Consider the following 20,742-nt stretch of genomic DNA (forward strand, 5'->3'; position numbering starts at 1 on the left):
CAGCGGTTTGCCGCAGAGCCTCGAGCATTACTGTGACAGTCCTTCTATCAGACTTTTATGATTCCATCTCTCTAATTGTGTTTAATCGCCTTTACTGCTCACATAAATATTATCCATCTGTAATAACTGTTAACGCCATTATTCCCGCCTGCGACAGCTCTAAATCTCACAAACAGCTGCTCTCGACCTTTTTTCACCTTCTGTCCCGCACGCCGCCCCCCTCCAAACCACCCCCTAGCTCCATGTGCGCTCAACTGGCTGCTAATGAGGGGCTGACATGTTTATCCTGGAGGTCAAACGGCCCAATGATGGAGGTCACGACCCCGACGTGCTGACCTCTGACCTGCCAGCACGTGTCGATCCTTCCTGTGTTTGTAACACCCGCTGCTGCCACCGCTGCCAGCGAGCTCACATATCAGAGAGGTGGGGGAGGGGTCTATGTGACCTCTGACCTCCCAAAAGTTGCATAAGTTTGCGTGTGTCTGTTCTGTGTGTACACAGCGAGCCGAAGACCGTTAATTTGAAATGCTCCACTTGTTGAGGAGCTTCCTGGGCTCAGCTTTAATGGTTCGGTTATAGTTCAGACTTTTTAAAAGGTCTCTGCTGTAACTGCCCAGGGATGCTTCGGCATGTAGCCAGGAATCAAACCGCCAACCTTTCCGTGAGCAGACGACCTGCTGTAGCTCCACCGTCTCATTTTCTCGATGTGTTCCAGGCTTGAACATCTGGGACGTTTAATAACAATCCAGATCCTGCAGTGCGGCTTTAGCAGTCTGCTGATATTGAGTCCAGTGGGTCGTCTGTACCATGAGGACCAGACTGCTAATAAAATCAATACATCCAAATAATCACTCAATTAGAATTTATTAGTAAAATAAACTGATCAGAATGATGTCTTTCACTGACTGTCCCTGCTGTGATGGGAGCTCAGTGTGAGTCTTTCCTCCTTTCCCTGCTCCGAGTGCGCCTCCTCGCACACCGAGTGGAGCAGAAAGAATCCATCGTGTTACCGTAGTGATGCACACGAGCGTCCCAGACCGTGCTGCACCGAGCGCAGGTGTCAGCGACATTTTACAGTCGAGTAGACGACAGTTACACCACAAACAGGCGTGAAACCTGTCCACACTGCTGACTACTTCCTGTTAGCTGTGCTTGCTCTAATTAGGGTGGCGTGAGTGGACACAGGCAGCGAGCGAGTGGCTTTCAGAGTCCAGACTGGACCAAAACCTGGAGACCTGTGTGAGTCTAAGGCTGCAAGTTTAAAGTGGATATAAGCAAAGGTTGTCATGTGATAACTGACTGCAGCCAACCAATCGCTTGCACCTCCAGGCTGCTAACACAAGAGACACTGAGCGGACGCGCGCAGAGGAGGCCTCCTGCCAGCAGCAGGTGGAGGTGAAGGTGGAGTTCAACTGGACGTTCAACTCTCCTCTCTTTGAAGTCTCTGCTGCGCCGCACTCTGAGGATTAAGGAAGAAATGGTTTGGCGCACGCTGCTGTTTCTACGGGCAACAATGTTGGCCCCCACCCCAAGTCAGCGTGACGGGGATGAATTTAATTACCCACTCGGGCTGCCCCGACAGACCCCACCTCCGGCCCCACGAGCCACGAGGTCAGCCCGCCTTCACACAGCTTTTAATCGATGCCGTCGCTCCAAAAAAGCTTGGTCGTCTTAAACAAGAGGCCGGGCGAATTCAAGGATTCAAAGCCCTCACAGCTCTGCGTGGTGAAAGTTTTTCAAAATAAAAGCTAAATTTAGATGATTTGGAAGAGCTGCCACTGTTCTCGCCGCAAATGATCCCCCTCTGTGTTTGTGACGGTGGCGAGCGGCTGCTCCGCTCAAACAAAAACCTCACTGATGGTTTCATGCTCGCTGCCAAGAATCAGAGCCTTTCCCCTCAAAATAAAACCGCGACCGCAGCCGCCTCCAGACTCAAGGAGGCTCAGTGTGAAGCTGCACAGCTGATCAGCGAGCGCACAGTGGAAACATACACAGGCGAGGCGATGTGGACGGAGGTGTGGAGAATGGGCGCTCTCTCTGGGCTCACAGAGGCTTCAGTCTGAGAGAGGAAATGATTGTAATTAAGCTTCAGGGATGGAGATCTTTCAGAGCACTCGGCTCGGGCCGTTTGTGCACGATGACGGATCACAGCTGAGAGCTTACCGCCACAAAAACACGAGACTGAGGCAAAACCTGCCAAAACAACTGTTTCTACTGATGTCTGCCTCAAAAAATCCACTTCAAGTCCCGAAAACAAAAGAAAGAAGGGAGGAAAGAATTCATCCAGTCACAACTTTAACCAGGAAATCAGAGTCAAGGAAATTAAGATTTTAAAGCTGACCTTTTCTCCTAAATGCACCTGTAGTTCAAACTGTGTTTCAGCCACCGAACGTAAAAACTGAACTCTGAAATTCACCAGAATTTAACCTGACCTGAGAAATGTTTGGCTGGAAACGGCTGTTTTCACTCAGGCTCTGAGGCCTCTGGAAATCAATCCGCTGCTGGAGGAATCTGAAAGTGGGCCTGGCGGATAAATCTGAACTCAGGAGCTCCAACAAACTTAGAACAAGCTCGGTGCCAAATATTCAAACCGGCTGCCAAACATCTCCTCTGCGTGCCTCTGCCACCGCTCGCTGCTGCTCTCTAGAATATTCCAGCCAGCCAAATTATTTTCCCGTAGAATCAGTCGGAAATCGGGAACGTGCTGAGCAATCGCTCCGGAGATAATTGTGTTTTTTTCTGTGCCAGCTTCACCCCAAAAGCACGCCGAGCTGCTCTGCTCACGCCGGCGTCTCCGAGTTTCCTTTCACTTGTGCTTTGGTGACGAAAAGACGAGTGTCTGCAGGAGATAACACGCTGATCTGCTTTAAAACTGAGAGCAGGGTGTGCTTTCATCCCCAGACAAACAGAGCAAATTCTATCAGCTCACAACTAAACAATCTCATATTTAAACCTCTCAGGAATGCAAACAGAGCAGATGTCATCCCGCAAACTGTGCACAAAGCACAAAATGTAATATCTGTGCATTCAAGGCTGGAAAACTCTGATATTTGTTAGGTCGTGTCACCAAGTGGAAGGGAAATGGACTCCCAACGTGTGGTTAACATTGTGAAAGGGACTTACTTTAGCTTTAGTCCTAAACTAAGACGAGACTGAAATTTTAACAGCAGCACTCAGGAGACTAACCGATGTCTCCTGAGTGAAAGTCCTCAGATATAACACCACCAATCGGCTCTCTGGGTTTACATCATGCATCCATAAACAGGAGTGTTGGGGGGGAAAAAAAGTCGATACAGAACAGGACTATTAGGATATTATACAGGAACACCAAATATCTTTTTTTTTTTAAATAAATTAAAATACTACCAACAAGAGGACTCATCTAATGTAAGTTTAGCTAAGCAAACGGAAATCAGCTAAACCTAAAAACAATAACATGACATGCTCAGCTCAACAAAGCTTACAGCTCAGTCACACGAGTAACGATGGGACGGAGACAGATCTGTGGTATCAGTTAATCAGTGTTTTCTGAGACACACACTGCATGTAGTTGCCAACTTGACCCCATTAACTGGCTGACTGACTGCAGACTGACTGCAGACTGATTGCAGACTGATTTTCTTGTGGCAACATTTGCAGCCGGTTTTAGTGACAGTGTTGGTTTGCTTGACAAGCTTTTTGCAGCAAACTGATGTGAGACATGATTGTCTTCATATATCATTATCTACCATAAGAGACTGACAAAGTTTAACTTTGAGGACATTTGAAAAAAGGTGATAAATAAAAAGTAAATGTAATACTGTAATACTCTGTGTATTACAACATGTTAAAAGTAGTACTAATATCACAGTAATATCTAGTGTCATGAGTGAAATATTGTGATAATATGATTCTGTGGGGTGATTCTACCTTTAGCCATAAAGTAAAAGCTCACCTATGATTGTCGCTAATCAGCTGCAGCCTGCCTGCAAGTCGCTTAGAAACCCACCTACACCTTAAGTCCTGCTTCATATTGCACCTGAATTACTGGGTTTTCACGTGATGTTGGAATAATCGGAAACATAAATTTCCAACTGGGGAAATCCATATAAATCTGCTCAAAATGAAACAACAACTTAAAATAAAAGTGTTACTGCTGCAGAGAGATCCCAGAGCAGATACCACCCAACCGCCGCAAGGCGTGCCCTCTGAAACGTGTGCTGGGCCTGCACAGCTGGGGCACATTTAGCTGTGAGACTAGGCCGTTTCATCAAAGAACAGCTTCCAGAGATGCATTTATTAATCAGCTAAAGGCTTCCTTCAACAAACAAGTTCATCTTTGAAAGCTGTGAGAGTCAGACCAAAGCAGCGATCAGGTGGGCTAAGCCAAAAATAGCACAGCATTAACGCTCCGAGTGCAGACAGGAAATCCGCCGTCCCATGTGGATCCATGTGAAGGGACTCGAGGACAAGCTAGCTACCTGCAAAGTCTGTCATCTCTCCAAGTTTTTCCCACAATAAAACCATGTAAATTTCATTTCACAGAGATCATTTTTGACTTCCACTAAAGGAAGACCACTGCAGTGAAACTGCTAGGTGTCGGCAGCTAAATGCAGTTTAACTTACATGACAGACACGTTCTTTCTTCATTAACCAAACTGATGCTGCCACAGAAATACCAAACATGTCCACAGCAAACTCAGAGAAACCAGCATCCAGCACCTGAAGTGATCTGATGATCCGCCAGCAGGACCGCCATTTTCTCGCAGCATCTCTCTCTCACAAACACACACACACACATCAGCAGCAGGAGAGGCGGGGCTTACCTGCATGCACGAAGTAGGCCAGGTAGAGATCCAGCTCCTTGACTGAAACTCCAATGTGATGCGGCTGCACGCACAGGCTGGGGTTCGAACACTGAGGAGACTTTACCAGCCTCTCCCCGTCAGTACTTTCGAGGGGAATCCCTTTGAATAAAATCACCATGACCAGGTCCAGCCGCCACACTTTGTCCGCCTGGCGCAGGCAGTCGATCCTCCTCATCTTGCCCTTCTGGTCGGGGTTGGACAGCACGCAGCACGGCGCCTTCTTCCCCGTCACCGTCAGCACAAAGTCCTCCCTGAACTCGGGCCGGATGTCCTTGCGCAACTTGGCCAGGAGGCGAGACGCCCACTTCTGTTTGACTTCGGGCTTCTCACCGAGCAGCTCGTCCTTCACGGCGCGCTCCTCCTCCTTGGACATGCGCTTCTCGTGCTTCTTGAAGTACTTCCTCTTACGGGCCTGAAGGTTGAACCATGTGTATGCGAAGGCCCGGACGTGGGGCAGCAGTGCTTCAATAAAAGGATGGAATTCATCCTGCGGGACAGAGATGGGAGACGCGGTGAGCGGCAGGTGACATGTCACGTGGCCACATACAGCATTTAAACATTATAAGAAACATGACGACTGAAGCACCGGCTAATGAGCATGTTACAGACGCAGCTTTAAGTGAAGCTTTTCGTGTTGTGTTTGGGTGACTGTTAAAACTCAGACCTCCAAAAACAAAGCGTCTGTCTCAGCTTCATAATACCGCGAAGGATAATAAGAAACATGCAGGTGTCTGCTGGTTAAAGCAGGAAACAGCCTTTTGCACTGACATCGACCCATCCATCCTCCCCGACCTCCACCCTGAGCCTCCCCTGTCTGTCTGTCGATTCCTTCCTTTTGCTGTCATCCCAAAATACTGCAGTAGAGAGCTTCACATAAACGTACTCGCATCGACCAGAGAGGTTAACAACGGGTTCCCTTCAGCTGGTGTGAATTTAGAAAAATGATTTTATAAAGCAGGACTGGAGATCAATTTAACAAAATTCTCTGAATGTCTCTTTGTGCATCGTTCTAGGACATTTTTCACAAAATTTGGCTTTAACGACATGCAGTCAAAAAGTCTGCAGGGAGGAATGTAGTGAGGCTGAGGAGCTGTTAAAAACCTCTTAATTATGCGTTTTAAAAATATAACTTTTCAGACGTGAATGTTTGTATTTGGAACATAATCAAGTATCTGCTCCACAGAAAAAAATAATAGAATATTTCTCCAAATTTTAATTTGCAAATCGGGAATGATGGACAGGAATAAGAAAAGAAACAAGAAAACAAGGAAATACTGTAAGAAGTAAAAGTGGAAGGAAAATAAGGAGGAAATTATGGAGGAGGGAATAAAAATTTGAAAAGGAAAATCAGAAGAAAAGTAGAAAATTTAAAAGCAGAGTTCAGACTGCAGCTTTAAATTCAAACCTGTCCTCGACTCTGTGACATGAAAAAAAACAAAACACACCGCCGAGCAAGCAGCGGGAAGCCCAGCGCAGGGCAGCGTTCCCGCACGCGCTCCGAGCGCACCGCAAGGGGGATTACAGCTGCATTAAAGGTGCATTATGTGGCTTTTGGCTGGTGAGCATAGTGCAGTTAACAAGGTGGGAATATGGTTAGACAGCACGTTGTGGATTAGACCCAATATGGGGCGGGTTACACCTGCTCTGTGCCGGCTTTCTGCGGGCCGACTAAGGAGCTGCAAACCACAGCGCGCAAACACGAGAGGAGGAGGAGGCTCAGCTTGGCCGCCTCAGGTTTCAGGGAGCAAAGCTGCACGAAGCACACGGAGCCCACACCTCCTCCTCCCGTCTGCCAACACAATAAAGATGAGAAAGCCTCCAAAACTCAGAGACCTCTGACGCACAGCGGGCCCAGCTAGGGCTAACCCAGGCTGCAGATGTGGCCACATGTGGTCCGCACTTTGATCTCGGTGAGGTGAGCTGCTCCAGCTCTTGTTTTTTAACAGTTGAATTTTATGAAAGATCATTTTTAGACGCAGCTTTCTCAGATCTGTTCGTTTCGTGGTTTCAAATTTTACCTGCTAAAATCTCAGAGCTTCAGTAACGACAGTATCCTGCCTTACAGTCACAAATAGTCAAACATTTTCTCACTCAACCTCCTCAAACACAAGCAACCATCCACCAGGCCAGCAGCAGCCAGTTCAGGGCTGTGATTGGTTCATGAATCCTAGCAAAAACAACTTTTCCTTCTGGACTAAAACACATCCGAGTAAAAAGTGCAAATGTGCTGTGAACGGGGTGAGTGCGTGGCTTCGTCCTCAGACGAGCAGTGGATTCAAACCCAGCGTCTTTGTACTAACGGCGATAATGAGCCCAGGAATAAACAGACGCCGTTTTTAGATTTAAGAAAATCACCGTCAGGTAAAAGTAATCCGAGTACAGGACGTGTGGCTGCTTGACATGTGGCGATGAAACGACTACAGTCACATACTGAACCAAAAAACAAAAACACATGCACCAAACTTTCAGCTTTTAACAAGCACATTTCACCCTCGATGGCCGGGAACCAATCAGGAGTCAACAGGAAGTTAAGGCCGTGACATTTAGATATTATACCAGAAAATAGGTTTTACTGCAGTTTCTAATTTATTCGTTTTTACTGTTTTTTATTAGCATCGAGCTGATTTAAGAGCAGCGTGTGATTAAACTCCACAGGCTGAAAGACTTACTTTATTTACAACACATCAGCTGATTTTTATTATTGTCTGCTATTTACAGTATAAAGGTGTGTGCGGGGCTGGTCAGAGGCAGGGTGGCAGGTTCAGATGTGAGCTGATTAAACAGGTGAAATCAAAGTGTCCAAGAGCACGGATGAAAAACTAACTACTGCTGTGCTGCTTCTCGGCGTTTGGACTCTCGTCTGTGGTGCCGCTCAGAGAAAACCTGTGATTTCACTTTGTTTCCCTCTAAACACAGACGGCTATGAAGGAAAACAGCAGCAACAGCATGGAAGGAGGAAAACATCGTCCCGGGGAAGCAGACGGACAGAAAACGTCTTCATGGAACATTTTTTGATTCGGACCAAACCCCTCGGAGGCCCAGAGCACCTCCTCCTCCTCAGCCACGTACTGAAAAAGAAAAAAGCTCTATTCATAGATCAAAGAGGCTCGCACAGATCTCGATACGTGTGAATGCCTCCAACCGGGTGGCATGTGGAGGCCGGCTCACAGCTGTGCGCGAGCCCCACAAACCCGCTTTCTTTCTTCAGAGGCGAGCTGCTTCACAGGAGCTCGAGCTGCGGAGTCCCTGAAAGCTGCAGCGCATTATTATCATCATTGTCCTGAACCGAGTCTGATCCAAGAGTCCACCTGTAGTAGCTCTTTGACTCTCTCCTGCCTCAGTGACAAGCTCCTGCAGCACTGCATGTTTACAAGCAGCCGTCACAGCTGATTTCAGAGCGCGCACACATGTCCGAATGAACCAGGATGTCCTGGGGTCTGACCCGATTCTCCTCGAGACCCAGAGACTGTGTGTTTCAGTGCAGCATGCAGGAAACTGTTAATTACATTCATTTTAAAACTGAAAGTTTCCAATATATCTGCACTCATTCAGAGCAGAGTGCTTAGAAAGGAAAAAGTGGGAAGAGTGGAATTGTGACACCCCCCTCCACGCATCATCTCAGTTTAAATCACAATAAATACAACGACTCTTTTATCCTACAGGAAACCATCACACTGAACCAACGTCGGCTTCTTGTCTGCAGCTCGAAACTCATTGGTTCCCTCTGCAAACACAAACACGTTTTGTGGGATTTTTTCCAATAAGCAGGATTGAAATCTGGATTTTTGGGCCCTAGTTTCAGCGGGGGATTAATATGTTTGTAGGATCGGTGCACACTGGGTGCTCAACATTAACACTCAAACTGTTTGGTTTCTTAAAAGAAGAGTTGGGGTTGGGCTGCAGGTTCGGGGTTAAATGTATAGAAACCAAAGTTTTCCAGCTGGGAGTCAGGGCTGTGTTAAACCTGGAGCTCGGAGCGCTGCCTCCAAAGAGGAAACTGTATCTCCAGGCTGTGCATCAGAGCACCAGCTGCACGCCTTTTTTTCATACAACACTGCTCGCCCTCCCTTGTCAGAGGCTGAATACAGCACATTGTTTCTGGTTGGAGACGATCCAGGCGAGCGGCTTCGTCTCCAAAGCGCCTCCAGCAGCTCCGCGGCCGACCTGCAGCCGCTCTCCGAGCCCGGCTTTCACCGCAGGACGGCCTTTTGTCTGCGAGCGTCCTCGGGCGCTTATTAGGACGCAGAGCGGCTGCTGGACGGGCGATGTGTTCTCTCTCTCACACACACACACACACACACACACACACATTCCACAGTGGATCTGCAGCTCGCTGGCTCTGGATGTTCGCCGGAGCCACATACCAACATTCCTCACAGCCCAGTGCAACGTTTCAGCTTCCTGAGCCGCTCACACCGCCTCCACCACCGCTTCCTCCACTGCCTCTTCACACTCCGCCCGCTGCAAACAAAATCCCACTTAACAAGTCACTCACTCTCAGATTGAGCCTGAAAACAGGCCGGCATAATCCCTCCTGTTCTCAGGAATGTTTGCAGTCCTCAGACTGAATAATCCTGCGGCACTCCTCGCAGAACTCCTCCCGCTGTGTTTCTGGGGTTTTTAGAGGTTTACTTCAGTCTCTCTGCTGCAAATATTTTAAGCCACAAAACAAAGAAAATTCAGACGTTCAGCGTGTCGGGAAAATCACCGGCAGGCTGAAGCCAGGCATCGGCGCTCCCCACAGCCTCATGTCCATGTTTGGATGGATTTGAATGAGTGAAACTAGTGCTGAGAGTTAAATCTGTGCACTTTGTTAGTGAGCGTGTTATAAATCAGACTCATTAAAAATCAAACGACACGCTGATCGATTTGTTTGAGCTGCAGGAAATTTTTCAGCTTCCTTGAAACATGAAATTCCCGGGTTGGAGGTAATCTGGGTGCCGTTCCCGCCTCCTGAAGCTTTCTCCTTGTAATTTGACTTTTTTAGTTTGAGTTGATTTGTGCTGAAGCGGCCAGCTGCGCTACAGCTCAGCGCTGAATGAAAGGCCGCCCAGCCGAAGTGGGCTTCTTTCTTCGTCTCTCTCTCGGCCTTTTTTCCCTGCAAGGGGAGAGCAAGCACGGGCCGAGGCTCGCGTCCCCCCCTGCACCTCGGTGACAGATGTAATGGGCACCGAGTAACAACAACCCTCTGAATCATAGTCATTTAGAGGCGCAATAACCCTAATCCCCCCCCACTGCCACACTGAGGGAATTGTCGGCCTGTCGTCTAAGGCCCGGCGGAGCTGCCGACGCTCCGCTGCGAGCGCCCGGGGACCGACAGGAAGGTTCTCACCAATCAGAGGGTTCGAGCCCCCTCATACCAACTCAAAGACAGCACGTTCCTATTAAACCAGCCACACACATACACTCATACACATACACATTCCTGCTTTATGTTTTGGGGATCTGATGGTGTTGGATCCTCTTGACTCAGATTTGGGAAAGTCCAGCTGATCGGACCCTTTAACTCTGACTTTACTGATAAACACACAAAAATATTTAGATTTTTATATTTTAAAAACGATCAAACAAATCTGCTGCTTTTTTGTTTTTATTCTTTTTAAATAATCGATGTGGAACTACGCACAGATCTGAGCTGTTTTTCTTTAAAAGAAGTTTAAACGTTCGTCCGATCCACCGCGGGGAAATATACAAATTTAATCACACCGTAAATGATCAAAACATTTCGTGTGAAGCGCCCTCCCGTGGCCGGTGGGCAAAAACAAGCCATTTACATCACCTCCGAACAAATTTATCCCAAAGAATTATGAAATTTCAGATTCAGACTGAACACAGACAAAACTTTTAATAATAATTAATTTTCACATTTAAATTTTGATTTTCCCCTGTTTCTCTCTCTCTCCCTCTCACACACACAGACACACACAGTTGTCAGAATATTTCCCTGAAACAAAAATAAAAAGCTGAATACTGAGATGAATCACACACACGTTCACACTGAAACATTTTCCTCTGAGCAGGATTTGTAAAAACTGACAGTCTGCTGTTTATTGGTTTTACTGCCCGGTAATCAGATTACATGTAAAGCTGCTGCAGATTCACCCAAAAATAAAATCAGAGTCCGAGAAGGCGACAGGGCAAACACGAGCACGCCTCACGTTCATTCACAGCCACGATCAATAAATCCTCTGATGAAACTGATCATCTAGAACTAAACCTGCGTTTTCTCTGCGCCTCATACACCAGAGGTACTGTTTGGAGCCTGAAACACGTCAAGATAATTCTACTCTCACCTCTGACCCTGAACGCAACCCCGCAAGAGCGAGCGGCTGGCGGCATACAGCCCCGCACAGCCCCGCGCAGATCGGCGGCGGGACTCAGCGCGCTCAGCCCGGGAACGGAGCCGCGGGCAGAGCCGCCGGAGCTCCAAGCGGCGTGTGCCGCGCGCACAGCCGCGCGCACGGCCACGGACAAAGTGCGTGAAAAGTGCAGAAAGTGTGACTGACCTGCGTGAGGCACAGCGGAGAGTACATGTCCGTCCTCCGTCCGCCGCCCGCGAGCTGCGCTGCGTTTATGAGAGCGGCTGCGCGTGCGCGGGGCTCTTACTGGAACTCCGGCCCCGCGTGTGTGCGTGCGTGCGTGCGCGAGGAGCAGCCGCCGAACTTTGACCCCGCCGTCTCCGCTCCGCAGCCCGACACCATCCCCGGTAACGGCGCCGAGAGCGCGCTCACAGCTCCGCGCGGCCGCGGCGCGAGGCGGCCCCCGGCAGCATGTCCGTCCGCCCTGCGGTGCGCTGTGGCCGGCTTGCGGCGCTGAGGCTGCTCGGTGCGGCGGGCACGCGGAGAGAGCGCGCCCGCTCCGGCCTGAGCTCCGGGACCTCCGGACTGCAGCGTCCGCGCGCTCACACCCGCTCCTCGAGCCTCCGCTGCGTGCGTGCGTGCGTGCGCGCGCGGATGAGCTGCTGGATGCTCCTCGCGTGAACCCGACCACGGACTCACTGATCGGTATCACCGGGACGGGCTGAAAACTTGGAGGCTCACGTGACCGGCGAAAACAGCGCGGGCGGGGGAGCGGGGGCAGTTTGGGTCGGAACTCCGAGCTGCAGCTGCGCAGTTCTGCTCCCTGATTCTGCCCCGGGGTCTTCCCGCACAGGGGGCAGGGGCACGGCACTCAGGGGCCCCGGGCAAAACACACAACACACACACGAATAATGAACACAAAGACACAAAAGTACACAGAAATACACACGAAGACACACAAAGAAATACACAGAAATAATAAAAATAAACAAATAATACACAAACACACAAATAAATATGAACACACACAAATAATAAACACAAAGACACAAGCACACAGAAATAATACAAATAAACACAACTAAATACAAATAATATGCAAACACAAAAATAAATAGAAATGATACAAACACACAAATACACACAAACAGTACGCACAATTACACAGAAATAATACAAATAAACACAAATAAATACAAGTAAATGCAAATAGACACAAATAAATACAAATAAAAACAATAAAAATAAAAACAAACCGCTGAAATTTTTTCTTCTCCTCCAGACAGCAGGAGCCTCCAAAGCCCTCCTCAAATTATTATTATTATTATTATTATTACTATTATTATGAGGAGAAATGAGCTCAGCTCTACTTTACATAACACACACACACGCACACACTTATATAATGTGTGTGTGATCAGATATGTTGCCAATCAGCTGTTCTTTATGTAAAGCTCTGTGACCTCCGACCTGTTTCCTGAGTTGAGTGTAAACAGCTGTTGACCTTCATCTTTTTTTTTAATTCCGTGTTTGACTTGTTTTTAGATATTTTTGTGTTTTGCTCCCACAGATGTTCAGTTATTGTTTCCCGCAGTAGAAATGAGGAAAACAGACAAATGGACGAGTATGGACCCGCCCTCTTCACCACAGGTGTCTCATTGTTCACATGTGTGCATCTTCATTTTCAGCATCACGCTACTCTGAGATCCATCACACACCCGGCACCACCACCACTTCCACCATCCTCTGCTTCACACTGACTCTGGATCAGCCGCCATCAGAAACAACTGATTCCTGAAAGCTCGTCCGTTTGCGGCTCCGTGCCTCTGTGCGCTGCAGGCTCTACCTGTTCCACCTGAACAGGAAGAAGGATGATGACACACAGAACCGCTTTGAAAGGTTAAAGGTCAGATCCTGCCGTTTACTGTGAGGAGCGTCTGGGGTGATCTGATAAAATATCTGAAAAGCTGTTTGTGATGCTAAAGCCTCACACCTGCAGGAAGTTCACAGGTCTGAAGGAAGGCGGCCGGAGTCACCCGAGGCACTCAGAGAGTCTGTAAACGGCTTTACGGGGATATTAGTCTGTGGAGATCCTGCAGGAGCATCTACAAGATTCAATAAAGCCTACATAAAGCTGCAGACGCTCCGACGGTCCCGACAGTACCATCAAACCGACGCTGAATCACCACGGAGACGCACAGACCCACCATAAACCCATACAGCAGTCCAATCAGCACCAGCCTCCACCTGTCCACACACAGCCCCTCAGGTGACCAACCTGCAGGAACATCAGTGGGTGGAGCCACAACAGGACCTTCTGTTTCACCAGAGTTAAACACAACAACACAAGAACGAACCAATCAGATCACACCTCATAATCATCGTCATCGCCATCAACATCAGCAGCAGCAGAAATTCACTCAGGTTATCTTCTTTGAACTCAGACACACACGCACGGTTCTTTTATCATCCAATCAGAGGACGCTGCGTCACGACAAGTCTGTCTCAGATGAAACATCACAGCTGTAATCAATCAATAATCAATCATTCTGATCTGATTGTCAGAGTCCACGAAGGATAAAAGCAGGTTTGGATTACTCAGATTACAGATTACACGCCGTATGCACCATTACAAAGGTGAGTCAGGTATGACCACAAAGACTATTATAAATCAATAATTAGGACAGAAAGGGGTTGGTCTGGCTAACTGAGACACTTCAGCGGCTCCTTCGTCAGGCTGTTTTTATTTGTTTGTTTGTTTGTTGTGAGGAACTCTCGTGAAGTCAGGATCACTGTATATATGGAAGTGTTTTGTGATCCCAAGATGTTTCCAGCTCAGTGCTGGTGGCTGGTGAAGCAGGTGGGAGATGTGCTGACGTCACTTCCTTCTGCAGGCTCATGATGGTCTCAGAGGATGTGGAGGAAGCCGTGACGTCTGCCTAGTGAAGCAGCTGCGTGCTCCCGCGGGCTGGACCCGAGCGGCGAGTCGTCCGAGGTTAATGAACAGAAGCTTTTATGTTAATAGAAGGAGCGGCGCCGTGATTTAACAAGACAATCTGCACATTTACTTTGGCTCAAACACGTCTGAGGCTGCTCGTTATCGGGCGGCCAAACAGCGGCTCTGAATGAAGGTCGGCACACAGAGACGGTAATTAGATTAGAGCAATTAAACCAGCTTTTTGATATGACCAATAATCTTAATGTGGAATTCACAGCAGGACATCCTGCTCCCGTTTCATCGTTTCCAGCAGATGCGCCATGATCTGAGCTCCAGCTTCAGGTTTAACAAGCGTTCACGTTCCCTCGCTCCGAGCCTCACCTTATGTCAACAAGAACTCATCCGTCAGGCCTCACATCCTGAACTACAGGCAGATGATCAGATGGACCAATCACAGATGCTCAAAACTTTTATTTGTTTTGGACAATATATAAAGCCTGAGTTCGCCTCACGGTTCCTGCTCTCTCAGTCGGACTCATTAAGCATCCTGAGAAGCATCAGTCCTGTTCCACCAGCCAGCACCTCGGAGCCAAAGAATCACATGTAGAATCACTTCTGATAGCGACCATGAAGGCGACCGCAGCGAAGAGCAAATCCACTTTCACCGAAGGAGAGAAAAGCATCACCATGAACCAATCAAAGACTCAAATGTTCCACTTTCTCAGTCCTTTCCTGCACAGAGCACTGATTCTGCAGCACAAAGCTGCCACCATGGAGCGCACACAGCATTCATAAAGAGCACGTCACTCACCTGAAAACACCTGGGCAAATCAGGTATGCCCTCACCTGAAGGGACAACAGGTGACTGAACTATGGGAGGAAGACGGTGCTTTCTGCCTTTCTAATTTTTCATAGCTTTTTAATTATTATTTAAAAGAGAGGACAAGTTTTTTTTAAACCTTCCAAAGAGCACCTCAGACAGCACAGGTGTAATCACCTGTCAGACAATCAGAAGCAGAAGAGGGCGGAGCTTTAAGTGACCACATGTGATGAAGTGATGATCGGATGTTTAAGGTGCAAGTGAACGCCTGCTGAGTGTCACAGGGCTCATATTTCTCTGCCTCATCAGGCAGCATTGGCAGAAAAGCAGCCTGAGGCGCCATCTAGAGGAGACTCACCGACACTACAGCAGCCTGTAGCCTGTGTGTGTGTCTGTGTGTGTTTGTTTGTGTGTGTATGAATTCTTACTATCTTGGTGGGGACCAAAATCTGAAATTGAAAGGCATTTTTCACACTCAAAATGTGGTTTTAGTGTCAGGGTTACAATTGGGTTATGGTTAGGTTTAGGGTAAGGGTTAGGCATTCATTTTTGATGGTTAGGGTAAGCGGCTAGGGAAAACATTATGTCAATGGGATGTCCCCACAAGGATAGCAAACCAGACATGTATGTGTGTGAGTGTGTGTTTGTGTGTGAGTGTGTGTTTGTGTGTGTGTGTGTGTGTGTGTGTGTGTGTGTGTGTTCATTTTACAGGATCTAAGGGAGAAACTTTGATAAATTCTCTGATTCAACAAAAGCTGAAGATCTGATTTTGATTAGTTCATTTTAGTAAATAAAAAGTAAAAACATTGGAGACAAAAACAAAAGAGTAAAACTTCAAAGCCTGAAATAAATTTCCACAACACCAGTAGTAAAAAGATTAATTTGAAGTCTTTTGGGAGGGTGCATGAAGCCGTCTGTGTTTGCAATCTGACCCCACCTGCTTCTGCCAATCAGTGGTGATTTCCTGCAGTGACATTTTTTTGGACGCCACTGAGCTGCCATTTCAGTAAAAAGTTGTGGAACTACTTCTGTCCTAACAGAACAACAGAAGGAAGCGAGCTGGAACGTTCCGCCAGCGCCTTCCACAATTTCGGACGGCATTTTCAAGAAAACGTTTGAAATGATAGAAATGTCCCTCAGGGAACGTTCCTGGAAGGTTAAAGGTCAAACGACCACAGAACGATAGGCCTGCAGCGCTCGGAGAATTTGATGTCACGGGGATGTTTGTGACGACAGGACGCTCCCCTGAATGTCAGCGCAGCGTTGTGAAGTGCTGGGTGGTTGTCGTGGTAACAGATTATAACCCGTGTAACCAGGGCCGAGACTCCAATTACATTTCCACCCCTCAGAGAGCGGCCAATCAGCCGATCGGCTCCTTCATCTTTAACGGAGCGCTGTTTAAATAAAGATTCAGTTTTTTGTCTGTTTGTTTCTGCAGTGCAACGCAAGACTGGAACGGGTCAGAAGATGATGGGGGGGACGCCACCAACCAGCCAATCAGACGTGAGCAGAAATCCAAAAACTCGACATGGACGTCACCATGGAGACGGGCTGATGTCGGCGGCAGTTTGGGCTAAAAAATACAAAGTGTGTGTTTCTCTGTGTCTGTGAGTGAGTGTTTGTGTGCATGTGTGTGTCTGTGAGTGAGTATGTGTGCATGTGTGTGCCTGTGTGTGTGATGGGTGGACGGGGGCTCCTCCACCTGCTCCCACTGAGCTGCTGCCAGGCTGGAGACCAGCCAACAGAACCAGGCCTGAAACCAAGCCGCAGCCAAGCTCGCACAACCAGAGAGAGAGGGAGGAAAACAAGGGAGGAGGGGGAGAAGGACAGAAGGGGAGAGGAAGCACGGAGCGATGGGGAGGAAGAATAAGGTCAGAAAAGCAAGAAGAGGAGGAGGAGGGATGCTTCTCATTTGTTTTCTTTGTGGATCTGAGACGTTGAAGCAGCTGATCATCGGCCATCATCTCTGCCGATCAGCTGATCATTAATCAATTTTTACATCTCCAAACCCCAAAACGCTTGATTTTAGTCCCAAAACCTTAGAAATGAGTGATAATAAAAATATGAGCGCAGGGAGGTCACAGATGAGGAGGAGCGTTACAGCGAGGAGGTGTAGATCAAAGCTGGAGAACAGAAGAGGAGAGGTTAGATTGTTTAGGACAGGAAGAAGAGTGGAGGCCCTCTGAGAACATCTGCAGCAGCTGCTGAGCAGAGCTGTGTCACAGCCTCGGTTCTCCCTTATTTCTTTGGATCCATGACACGAGTCAGAGAGAACCGTCGTTCAGACAGTGAACAGGAGCATCATCGCCGTCAACGACAGTCACATCAGCACACACATCTGGGCCTGATGTGGCATTTGCAGCAGAAGCTCTGTTGTTAGAGTTTAACAGCAGCAGCTGCTGAGGGTCCAATAGTAGGATAAACGAGGCGCTGAGATTCTACATCTCTGGAGCCAGCTTTGATCTCCACCTTTAACTGCCACCCCATCCATGGAGCCCCGGAGGCTCAGGTAGACCTGGATTGATCCCCGGCTCCTCCTGGGAGAAGATAGCGGACCCTGAGCTAGCCTCAACACACCTGCACGAGTGTGAATGTCGGGCAGAGCTGCTCAGGTGTGGATAAAGCTCTGGTTGTGATTGGCTGAATGAGGGCTCAGGATTAAGCAGAAAGGCGTTTTTCATGTTCCGGTACATTTTCACACAGGACCCGTGTTGTTCACCTGTTGGGCCCCCGGCGGCCTGCACGAAGGTGGCAGGTACAGACCTAACACGGGGGTCCGTCAGCTGCATCACGCTGCTCTCTGACGACCTCAGTAATCGCAATCTGAGACTTTAAATCGCAAGGTCAGAAAAATCCAAACCCTCCTTCAGTCCTCTCGTACTTCTACCGCAGGGAGGGCCTGACCGCAGATTCGTAGTTTCACGTCTGCAAGAGGCGCAAAAGGGGCATCTGAAACATGCATGTCTCAAATAACAGTGAACGTGAATGAGAGTGAGAGCAAGACCAAACCGCGAGATCGGACCGGGAGATTGGATCAGGATCAGGGGAGAGCAAGATCGGACCGGGATCAGCGGAGAGTGTTACTGCGGCTGCTCTGTCTGCTCGCCAAAGGTGTTTATGGCTACTGGAAAATGAAGCGCCCATTTGACGCTGACCTTGGCGGTGTGGGTGGGGCTCTGTTTACAGTTTGAAAACAAACCATAAAATAATTCCATGAACGTCAGAATATCATCGCTATGATGACAACCTCACCTCACACACACTTAACTCCTTTTTCTACTGACTACTGTGTGTGTCTGTGCATGCGTGTGTGTGTGTGTGTGTGTGTGTGTGTGTGTGGAGGATGAAACAGGAAGGCAGTTGTGTGGTGAGAGGCAGGCAGGAGGAACAGATGGCCTGGCAGAGCATGGGGAGAGGCCGGAACCCCCCCACCCTCTGACCGACTTTCATTGATGAGCCCGTGTGTGTGTGTGTGTGTGTGTGTGTGTGTGTGTGTGTGTGTGTGTGTGTGTGTGTGTGTGTGTGTGTGTGTGTGTGTGTGTGTGTATGTAGCACGTGTTAGACACATATGCCATTGCGCAGCATTATTTAGAGCAGCACCACCCCGACTATTTTGAGTTTACACACAGACACAAATGGAGCCGTTCGCCAGCATCCCCACACAAACAGTTTCTGCTGGTTTCAGCTTCAATCAGCTCACACACACAGACTCACACATACACACGGGCAGAAACCCGGCTGATGGAGGAAAATGTGAAACAGTGAAACTTGATCACGACTGAACAAATACACGCTTGACGACTTGAGAAACAAACGCAGCCACACAAACGCTCCCTGACACCAGAGCAGCGCCTGATCGCTGCTGCGGGCTTGATTACAGGTGTGCACATCTGGTTTTAATGCCAGCTTCTTCTCTACATGAAGGACAGCGAGGAGTCGGGTTAATTAGACTTGTAAGAATGTCAGAAACAGCAAACACATCCATAGTACAGCAGTGCTGTCAAACAAGGCCCAGAGGCCAGAATCGGCCCGCTGGACAGCTTTGGAGAACGTGAAGGAGGATTTAAACTTTACCACCCATCTGTGGAACAGCATCTTTTATCAGAATCAGAATATTTTATTAATCCTGTGGTTACAGGACAACATGAACAGTAACACACTGAACTACAAATGTTTGCAAAATATAAGAAATAGCACGTCTTCACCCATCTTTGTGTTTCCCCTGAGCCGATCTCAGAGTTGGGATTATTTAAACCCAGACTTGTTTGCGGTACTGAGCATGCTTGATCATGCCCCGTCTCACCCGGTGTGGCAAAGACGCAGCAGACTTCAGAGGATTATGAGGTGACCCGTGCCTCCGTCCAGCCCGACGGGAGCGTTAACATAAACAAGATGAAGCGCTGCGAGGGCCGGAGGACGAGTCGAGTTAGCGGTTCGGTACGAACGAGAGAAAATCCTCCTAGACTCACCTCCGGCCTCCCTCAGAGAGCGTGTGTGTGTGTGTGTGTGTGTGTGTGTGTGTGTGTGTGTGTGTGTGTGTGTGTGTGTGTGTGGTTGGAAACCCTCGGCTCGGTTTATGGATTGAGTCGAGGAGAAAGTTTCACATTATACAAGCTAACGAAAATATCTGGTGAAGCGCTGAAGGGAAAGCAGTGAGGGGTCAGAGGTCAACCCCGACAAGAGACAAGCTCCTCAGATTCTTCTTTGTCTCTTTTTCTTTCTGTCTTACAAACCTAAACCACACACACACACACACGTTAATGCCTCGCTCTTCCCTCAGCAGCAGATTGCCCACGCACTCCAGGTTTCAGCAGGACCCAAACCTGACGGGGCGCCCAAAAAATCTTCTGCCTGCTTTGAGAGGAAGAAGGAAGCCTGCAGGCGAGATGATGGGGAGCGCAGGCAGGCTGGCAGCAGAGCCGGGCATATGCTGCCCCCCCCCACCCGAAAAAAATAAAAACACAACAACAACCCCCCCGCGCCTCCTTCTGTCTCCTCTCTGCCAGGAAACCAGTCTGCAAACCAGCACAGCCAGTGAAACCAGTCAGAAAATCAGGCCTCCCGCTGGGGTCACCTTGACAGACAGACGCACAGCAGTTTCGAGGTTCCCCGTGAAGAGAAGTGGGGTCAATGAGAGAGGGCCCAAGCTCCTGCAGACACGAACACCGTGCGATATGATCGCACTCATCACACATTACGGTGTTTCATCAGCTTTGAGCGCGTCCGAGTATCTGTGTCCTGATCTTTACATTTGAGAAGTGAAGTTTTCTCTGTGTGAAGATGAAGATTTTTCTCCTGTTTCTGTTTCAAATATATTTGATTTCTCTTTCACGTTCACATTGATTTGTATTTCCTTTTTATTTTTACCTTTTGACGCGTATATCTTTCTTCTTATGTTGGTCAATACCAGGCTCACAACAGGAATACAGATTTGTAAATATTAATAATCAAAATCAAAAGAAAGAAAACAAATTTTAGGAGCAAATTCAAGCCCAAACATCAGTTTTATAAATTACATTTGATTTTTTAGTTTATTGGGATTTCTTGTTATTGCACATGAAGTTTTACTGATCCGTTCAGTCACATGTCTGATTTTGGCAGATTTGCTCCTCCGTACATGCGCAAGTTTAAACCCAGACGAGGCACATAAATATTACAGATTACTGCATTAGATTTAGATTACTAGTCTAAAATATGATGATGTGAAAGTGAACTTTAAACATGTGAAATTGTGTTTTTATTTGAAAATGTTTTCAAATGTTTAAAGAGAAAATTTCAGCCATAAATGAATCTTATTGAGAAGTCGTTCATTTTTCACTGCTTGATCTGGAAAAGATC

General features: G+C 48.1%; 1 protein-coding gene across 8 annotated transcripts in view; it reads right to left on the reverse strand.

The window, feature by feature from the left end:
* nfia (nuclear factor I/A) overlaps positions 1 to 20,742 on the reverse strand; it is a 144,838-nt gene that overhangs the window by 92,813 nt on the left and 31,283 nt on the right. For 6 of the 8 annotated variants that reach the window (XM_086284759.1, XM_086284758.1, XM_086284760.1 and 3 more), the window contains exon 2: positions 4,806 to 5,334. In XM_086284759.1, the coding sequence (XP_086140885.1) occupies positions 4,806 to 5,334 (529 nt within the window). Of the gene's footprint in view, positions 1 to 4,805; positions 5,335 to 11,353; positions 12,472 to 20,742 lie in introns of those variants that run through there. The other 2 variants (XM_086284761.1, XM_086284764.1) reach the window with 2 other exon arrangements.

The sequence above is a fragment of the Aulonocara sp. 'chitande type north' Nkhata Bay genome, linkage group LG23, assembly GCF_057382095.1.
Source record: "Aulonocara sp. 'chitande type north' Nkhata Bay isolate Kocher_YH1m ecotype deep benthic linkage group LG23, A_spYH_male_GT1.1, whole genome shotgun sequence".
NCBI lineage: Eukaryota > Metazoa > Chordata > Actinopteri > Cichliformes > Cichlidae > Aulonocara > Aulonocara sp. 'chitande type north' Nkhata Bay.